The sequence below is a fragment of the Camelina sativa genome, chromosome 8, assembly GCF_000633955.1.
Source record: "Camelina sativa cultivar DH55 chromosome 8, Cs, whole genome shotgun sequence".
In the NCBI taxonomy this organism is placed as follows: domain Eukaryota; kingdom Viridiplantae; phylum Streptophyta; class Magnoliopsida; order Brassicales; family Brassicaceae; genus Camelina; species Camelina sativa.
The window spans coordinates 19,842,826-19,852,242 of record NC_025692.1 but is presented as its reverse complement, the minus strand read 5'-3'; the positions used below and the strand labels follow the sequence as shown (position 1 = coordinate 19,852,242).

The 9,417-nt window shown below is 38.8% G+C and overlaps 1 protein-coding gene across 1 annotated transcript; it reads right to left on the bottom strand.

The window, feature by feature from the left end:
• Positions 5,772-6,593, bottom strand: LOC109125964 (uncharacterized mitochondrial protein AtMg00310-like). The gene has a single exon (XM_019228789.1). It carries the CDS (start codon positions 6,591-6,593, stop codon positions 5,772-5,774), a length of 822 nt encoding a protein of 273 aa, XP_019084334.1.

The window sequence follows — 9,417 nt, the reverse complement described above, 5'->3', positions numbered from 1 at the left end:
TGACATATGTCGTAATTACGTTAAGGATCAATAACTTATTTACTCTTCAGAAGTATCCAATTGTACCAAAACAACTTAAAGCTATGACCTCTTCTCAAATATTCTCGAATCATAAATTCTCAACTTATTTTTACCCGAATCAAAAGTTCTCATATATTTCTTCATATACCTGGTTTAAACGGTTTACGAACCTAATTCGATCGAAAACCACATAAATCCGGTTTGAAACCAATTTTAAAATGGTATACCATTCCAACTTCCCAAGTTTGAAACCACTTCTCAATTACTCGATCAAGCAGCTCTTGTTTCAGTACCAGAATCATCAACATTATTCAGAAAAGACAACTCTAAATTTTCACCAGAAACATCAACCACTGACTTATCTTCCAAACTTATAATGCTACCAACTGTAGAATCACTTTTGGAACCTCCATCAGTATCTCCATCCTCGATTAAATTAGCGGGCATTATATACTTCGATTTCATTCCATTGCATCTGATAGCTTCCATTGAAAAACTCGCACGAATAAAAGACCCACACAATAGATCGGCAAAATTATATCAGAAAAAAAAAAATCAAAAATCAAAGATCAAAGCTTTCGATATAAACATGTAATGTTATGTAGATATAATGTTATTTTCTTAATTAGCTGTCCTATCATTGAAAAATAATAATTCTTTTGACGTAACTTATGTTATTCTTTTTAAACACGTATAATATAAGTAACGTACAATGGAAAATAGATTAGATTTGTTAATTTTCCTATTTGATTTAGAAATTTTTTTTTAGATATAAACATGTAAATTTTATTTAGATTTAATATTTTTTTTTTAATTAGCTGTTTTGAAAAATAATAATTTTTTGACATATGTCAACATCTCATCAGTATACTTGACACGTGTCATGATCATGTTAATGGCTGATTTGAAAACCCAATTTTATAATAAGATTTTTAATAAAATAAAAATATTAGTTCAGACTTCAATTCAAATCTTGTTGCAGTACTCAGTGTCCGAAATTGGCTAACCATAGATACATAAAATTTATTTATTTATTTTTTTGTGCAAATAAATACATAAAATTTAATGTGTTAGGTTATATAGTATAATTATACGACCAAATATGGATGACACATAGTATATTTATTTTACCAGGCAGTGGTTGAGAATCTTTGTAATAGTGAAACTTTGATGTGGATGGCACACAGTATATTTATCTTAGTTGTTTTTTTAAATATAATAAAATTACAATTATCTTATGCTTTGTTTTACCAAGCTTGCAAAATGTAATTTCTGATCGTTAAAATTGACACGTGTCACGATCTGATGATTTACTAACTTTGATATTAAATCGATAAAATTGACATGTGTCACGATCTGGTGAGTTTTTAATTTTAATCTTTAATCGTTAAAACTAACACGTGTCACGATCTGGTGAGTTACTAACTTTGAGAACCAATGTTTATATAATAAGATATGAGAATATAATTGATTTTCCTGACAAAAACTTTTGGTGAGCAAAATTACTTCTTGCAAAGAGATTTGATTTAGTAATTTTGTGAACTTATCTAAACTTGATTTTATTGCTGGTTTTAACTTGATTTTTGCAAAGAGATTTGAATTTTCGGGTTTTAAAACTTAGATAATATTTGCAGTGAGAACTGATTTATTTTATAATTGTGTTTAGAGTTCAAGAACGGTGCTTGATTATTGAATCCTGCTTGTTTAATTAATTGATCTGATTTTCCATGATTTCCTGAGAATTTCCCTAGGCCTAACGTTTCATCCATCTGAATTTACATCTCTTTTATTTTATGTTTTATTTTGCAATTTAATTAAAATATTTCTGTTTAGCATAATTAAAAGATTATTAAATCTATTGTGTGAATCTGGAGTCTTTGTGGATTCGATCCCTAAGTACTACAATTGATCTCTTAATTTGAGAGAGTAGCTCAGGGTTAAATTTGAGCATATCATATAGCAATTCCCAATTTGTACTGGAAGGTTCTCCAACAACCCTTCTGGACGTCTAGTAGAACGGTCAGCTAGGACAAGGGTGACTTGCATCGGCTTAAAGGTGTACAACCCAAGTCTAGTCGCTACACTCAATGGCATCAAACTTACACTGGCTCCAAGATCGCATATACAGTGACTGAACTTGAGCTCTCCAATCGTGCAGGGTAGCGTAAAAGGGCCTGGGTCCCCACATTTTTCAGGCATTCGGTTTTGGAGCATGGCGCTACATGCATGCGTAAGATACATCACTCCTTGTTCCAGGCTGAGTCTATCGGTCATGATTTCCTTCATATACTTCTTGAGAGATGGAACCATTCGCACTGCTTCGATGAATGGTAGTCGAACTTGAAGCTCACCTACTACTGATTTTAGCTTCGCATACTCACGCTCTTGTATCTTCATCTTACGCCGGGTTGGAAAAGGAAGTTTGGGCGTATACGTTCGCTGGGGTTTGTTGTCGGGCTCTTTACCAGCTTCACTGGCACCCGGACTCACAACATCATCCGCATTTTGTTGGGTGTTTCTAACTGGGTCACTGTTTTGTTCGGGTACCTCGGATCGGCCAGTCTGCTCAGAGGATCGGTCAGTCCTTTTTGTCAGCAGTGGTTCGTCTATCTCCTTCCCAATTCGGAGAGTAATGGCGTTCAGGAATTATTTTGGGTTGGCCACAGACTTGCCTGGTAGTGTTCCTGGAGGTGCTTTGACTCTCGCTGAAGCTTGGGCCACCTGGTTTTCTATGACCCTAACGTGAGTGTTCAACGTTTCTATCCTCCCATTCAGCTCGGAATACATGTTGTCTATCTTGACATTGATCTCTCCAGCATTTTTCTTTTGATTATCTATCAGAGCTTGCATCATCTACTCTAATTGGCTTTCTTGCTGGGCAGCTTGTTGTTGTTGCGGTGCTTGAAAGCCTTGTGCGAAATTGTTTGCTTGAGGCTTTTGATGAAAGTTTGATCCTCCAAATCCCGTCCCCTTGGCTTGAAATCCTTGCGTGAAGTTGTTCTGCTGAGGTCTCGGTGGATAGATCTGATCCTGAGGATTTTCGACATTAGTGCTTCGGTAGGATAGATTAGGGTGGGTTCGGAAATTCTGGTTAAAGTCGCGGCTCTGAAAATTCCCTTGTCCTCCTATGTAGTTAACCTCCTCAGTACCCTCAAGGTATGTCTCAGCTCCAAAATCTGCATATCCCCCAGCCTGTTCCTCGCACAAGTTAACGTTCTAGTGATCTCTTTTTAGTAGGAGATTTACCTTGGCTGTGAGATCCTTAATAGCATCAGTCTCGACAGCATTGACCCTCACCGTACGATCATAGTCTGTGTCGTGATTGCTATTGCTTGCCGCAAGATTCTCTATCAGTGCATTGGCCTCATTTGCGGTGTTGGTGGAGAAGTCTCCTTTGCTAGCTGTGTCTAACGCCATCTGATACTTTTGTTCGATACCCCCATAGAAAATATTCATCAGATTTTCTTGGGTGTAACCGTGGTGAGGGCAGTCTCTCAGATATTCCTTGAACCTCTCCCATGCTTCGCAGAGAGTCTCCACACTTCCTTGAGAGAATGAAGTGATTTTGCTTCGCAACTTGGCTGAGCGTGATTTGGTGTAGAAGTGGTTCAGGAAAGCAGCTCTACATTGTGCCCAAGTGGTGAGTGATCCAGGATCCAGAAGATTCAACCATCTTAGCGCCTTGTCCGCCAAAGAAAACTGAAACAAAGTCAGCATGAGGTAGTCATAGGGGACACCATTGGACCTTGTCGTGCTAGTCAGTCTTTCAAAAGCCTCGATGTGATCTAGAGGACTCTCCGATGGCAACCCGTGGAACACACGATTCTGAACCAAATTAATTAGACTATGCTTAATCTCATAGTCTTGCCTCCCAGGAGCGGGTGGTTGAATTGCAGATCGGTTTGCAAATAGCCTATTTTGAGCATCTTCATCCCTCAGGGTGGTTTGCCTTGCAGGCGGATTTTGGTACGGCTTGCTCTTGCTGGTCCTGCCTCTGCTGTTGTTGGATGATACCAAACTGAGGGTTGGGTTGAAGAACCCCTGCTTCTTCTCCGTCAGCCATAGGGTTGATTTGGGCTTTTGCTTTCCGGTTTTCGCGTTCAAGCTGTGCTAATTCCTTGTTTCCTAATATACACAAGTCGGCTTCCTTGTTGCTCCTTGTATGCATACACCTGAAACCGGGGAATAAGATCGCAAGAACTAATCAGTAAATTTAAGTAAAATAAACCTTAGACTAAACTTGAATCTAAAATTTCAAAGGCAACGTTTTGGACGCCAAATTGATCAAAGGTCAATTAAACCTATTGTGCACTCAACCACGATCCAGTGGTGTCGTTGTAACACTTTAGGGTCAGATCTACAGAGACCAAACAATGCACTATGAAATTGTTTAGACCGAATATAGCTAAGGCAAAAGAAAGATTGTATTCTAAGTAACCGATTAAAAGCAGGAAAATAAATAAGAGTTTTTGCAATCAAAGAAGGATATTGGGAGTAGGGAATTCAGTTAGGAGATACAACCACAAATTTAGATGATAGATTGGGAAAGCATTAAAAACCGTTCTTGAACTCAAATCTCGATTATAAAGCTAACCTACTTCCGCAGTGTTAGCTAACTATGCAAGAAATAAATAGACCCTAAACTTCTGTTTGAATCTAGCTAAACAAGCAAGCATTAAAGTCCAAGTTTGATTTGTTCACAAGGTGCCTCAACTTCAACTTCCGTTGGCTAAGGTCCACCTTGCTCACCTATGTTTATTTCAAGTAACTCAACAACACTTTCGATGCCACGATGAATTGAACCTAAGATCTTAATCTAGGTGATCAGTCTAGCTTAAGCAATAAGAATAACAATAGATGAAGAACAATAAGATCGATCCCCAAATCTAACAAGCCTAAGTTTAGAGAATCATAAACCCCTTTTTGAAACCCGAAACCCAATAGTAAAACTACTCAAACATAGAAATAAAAGAACAGCAAAACAAGGATGAAGAAATCATAATTGAATTGCAAAGAGAAGTAAAAGGGTTCAGAAATCTTCTCCAAAGAGATACAAAGGATTAGAGATCTTCTCCCAAGCTTACAAGTACTCAAAAGCTGCGTAGATTAAAAGTTGTCTGTCTAGAGGTCGAGCCTCTTGCTTAAATAGTAAAATAAAACCCTAAAAGTCGGTTTAAAACATAAAAGGAAAACATGCTTCGGGTACGGGATTGGCCGATCTCAAATGCGGATCAGCCGATCCGGAATGTTTTTCTGCTCTCACTTCATGTGCATGCTATTTCGATCAGTCTTCAACCAATTTAGCTCCAGATGCATGTTTTCATCCCCAAAGCTCTCAGATTCCTTCCAAAGTCACCTAGAACCTGTAAAGACTCACACAAGACTAAAAAGACTCTAAAACCACACTTGGACTTAACAAAAGACTCAAAACAAGTGTAAAAACTATGGTTAAAATCCTATAAAATACAGACACATCAAAACCAACAGATTCATACTCTTCCATATTCTCCATAAGGTCCATATAGGTAGTTGGCGTTCAAGCGTAGTAAGATTCTGGTTGTTGTAGCAATCCACTATACCTTGAAATTTATCCTCAAAGCTAGTTGATAAACTGGTGATGTTTCTGTTAAGATTTTGACTTCCTCTCCATCTCGATTGGACATAGTGGCAGTTAAAAAATAAGTGTTCTGTTGACTCTTCATGTTGACAGCAGCGTTTACATTGAGCATTTGTAGTTATTCTTCTGTGCCTTAACTATGTTCCTGTTGGTAATGCCCTTGAAAGCATTCGCCATAAGAAGTGTTGAATTTGGGAGCTATATCCATTTTCCATACAACTGTCTTGAAACCTTGAAGTTCTGGAGGTGGATGTACTGCCTGAGCTTCATGCATATGAGTAGCAAGCCAATAACCAGATTTTACTGTATACATGCATGAATCATTGTAGTGCCATCCAAGAAGATCTGGAGTAGATAAAGGGCCCAACCGAATTCTTTGTATAATTGACACATCTTCATCAACAATAATGCTTCGGATGAGATCCATGTTCCAGGTTTGCCGCTCTGTTGTGATAAGGTCTTTAACTTGTAAAGTATTCATGTTTATCCCTTCTATTCTTCTAGGAGGTCTCGGCTGATTGGTTGGTAACCAAGGATCAACCCAGACATTAGTATTGGCACCATTTCCAATCAAAAAGCGCATACCCTGTTGAATCATATCTTGACCCTCAAGCAAAGATTTCCAAATAAACGAAGGGTGATTACTAGAGCCAGCAGTGAAAATGTTACTAGTCGAATAATATCTTGCTTTGAGAAATCGAGTAAGAAGACTTGTTGGAGCCTGTAGTATTCGCCATATTTGTTTTCCAAGAAGATCCATATTAAATTTCTCTAAATCTCGAAATCCCAATCCTCCTTCTTTCTTTGGTAGTCCCAATCTTTCCCAAGAAACCGAATGCATTGACCGTTTGCCTGGAGTTTTACTCCACCAGTAGTTTGCCAAAATACGATTTATCTCTTCACAAATGCCTTTGGGGAGCTTAAAACAGTTCATTGTATAGACCGGGAGAGGCATTGCCACAACTTTTAGGAGAATTTCTTTACCTGCTTTTGATAGATAACGATGTGACCATCCTTGAGTTTGTTGTTTGACCTTGTCTATTACATACTAGAAATTTTCCTTCTTTTTCCTGCCAATATGTTCCGGTAAACCCAAATATTTACCACACCCACCATCATTATGAATATTTAGGATTCTTCGTAATCTCGTTTTGTTGTGAGGTTGAACTCGAGCCCCGAAAGTGATAGCTGATTTTGAGAGATTGACAGCTTGTCCTGATACTCTTTCATAATCCGTTAGAATCTTCATCAGCAAATAACAAATGATTAATAGAAGGGCCAGTATTGCTTATCTTCATCCCTTTGAGTTTGTTTTCCTCAGCTGCTTGTGATAGTTGATGGCTTAGGACTTCAACACATAGGATAAAAAGATATGGAGATAGAGGGTCACCCTGTCTTATTCTTCTTTCTGGAAATATCTGACCTTTCAGAGAACCATTGATCAAAACCGAGTAGCTCACTGATTCAACACACTGCATCACCCAATTTATCCAAGTTGAATCAAAGCCTAAGTACTGCATCGTGTCTCGAAGGAAACTCCATTCTAATCTGTCATAAGCCTTTGAAATGTCTGTCTTCACTGCCATATAGGAATTAGCCCATCGCTTCCTTTTCTTTAGTGAATGGATCATTTCATGTGCTATAATGACGTTATCCATTATATTCCTTCCAGGGATGAAGGCCGCTTGGTATTCAGAAACAATAGAAGACAAATGTTTATGCAGTCTTGCAACTAGGATTTTGGAGATGATCTTGTAGCTTACATTACAAAGAGAAATAGGTCTGAAATCGCTCATTGTAGTTGGAACTTCAACTTTCGGTATGAGACACAAGTTGGTGTGGTTCATTCTCGATGGCATATTTCATGTGATGAAGAAATTTTCAATTTCCTTGATGATTAGAGCTTTAATGTCTTCTCAGAACTGTTGATAAAAGGCTCCTGTTAAGCCATCCGGTCCTGGTGCTCTTTTTGGACCAATATCAAAGACTGCATTCTTGATTTTGTCTTCTGTTACTGGACATTGTAGATCAGCATTCATCTGACTGGTTACCTTCCTTTGAATTCCTCGAAAAACAGAGGTATAGTCTATTGTTGAATCCCTTGTTGTTGTAAATAAATCCTTGAAATAACTTTCAGCAATGGTTCCAATTTCCTTGTCTCCTCGGTAAACCATGCCTTGGTTATCCTCTATCGCAATGATCCGATTACGTGCAAGCCTTTGTTTGGCTTGAGCATAAAAATATCTTGTGTTTCGATCACCTAGCATCATCCAGTTATTCCTGCTTTTCATCTTCCAAAAGTGTTCTTCATCTTTGTATGCTTGATTCAACTGAGATCTAATGTGATCTATCTCATCAGTAGTATTGTTACCATAGGTTAACGCATGATCCAAGTCCCGCTTCAGTATTCCAATGTGAACCTTAACATTCAAGCAATTCCGTTTCTTCCAATCCGATATCTTCTTCCTGCTTCTCTGGATTCTATCTGATAGCGACATTGTTGAGTCTTCAGAATTCCAACCATCAACAACTCCTTCTTTAAAACCCTCTTTTTGAAGTAAACGGCTGTCATATCTGAAAACATTTATGTGTTGTATCGCATAAGTTAGTCACAACAGTTCGATGGTCTAAGCCTTCAAACGGTAGAAATTTAGTCTTTGCAGAAGGGAAAAGAGCTAACCATTCTGAATTTGTCATTACTCTGTCTAAACAGCACCATACTGTGTGTGTATACCGTTTTCCAGTCCACGAGAATTTGTTGCCAATGTGTCGCAGATCATGGAAATCACATGTAGTCAACATAAGTCGAAAATCGATGAAAGTTCTTTCTGGTCTTCGCGGACCCCCTCTCTTCTCATCATTGCCTTTAATCTCATTAAAGTCACCCATTGCTAACCATGGTTCAAACCGAGTTGTAGATATTCGCTCAAATCGTTCCCATAAATCATTTCTGAGGCTTAGTTCCGGATGACCGTAAACAAACGACAAGTAGAAAGAACTTCTATTAAAGACAACTTGCATATCTACAAGATTAGCTGAAGCAAATACAACTGAAGCAGAGACTGAATTTTTCCAGAAAATAGCAATTCCACCACTTATACCTTGTGGTGGAACTTTAACAAAGTTAGGGAAACCTAAATCACTGGCAACCTCACTGATCTTGTCATCACGCTGTTTCGTTTCTAGTAGGCATAACATGTCCGGAAAATACTGTCTTTGTATTTCCTCAAGGCGTCGAACTGTAAGGTCTATGCCCAGACCTTGACAGTTCCAGCAGGCTGTAATCATGGAGGTTGTGGTGGTTTAGGGCCCACCGCGCCTCTACACTGGGTGCTCTGAACAGAGCTGCTGGCTGCACCAACTTCACGGATCAGTAGCTTTGGGCTTATTCCCATCTCCGAGGACTCCAAATTGTCGTCTCTCTTCCTTTTCCCTTTCTCCATTGCTAACTGTTCTTGTGCTTGCATCGCTTGGTCCATCATTTCAGGGCGTGGGCGAATATTCAATGAGTACCTCTGATACTCCTCTCTCCCTAGAATGTCTCCTGTTGCATTCTCATAAATGGGAACAGGGTTAAGTAACTCACTGTTGCTCAACTCACCACTAAAGCAGTCTGGCGGCGGGGCATTACCGGACGCCCAATGATCATGAAGCGATTCTCCGCCTCCGCTTGGGCCACCACTTCTGCTGGAAGAGCAATTGGGTCTTCATCAACACCAAGGTTGAGATCTTGAACTATATTATGTTTATGTAAATAAAAACCAACATGAAGCTCGAGA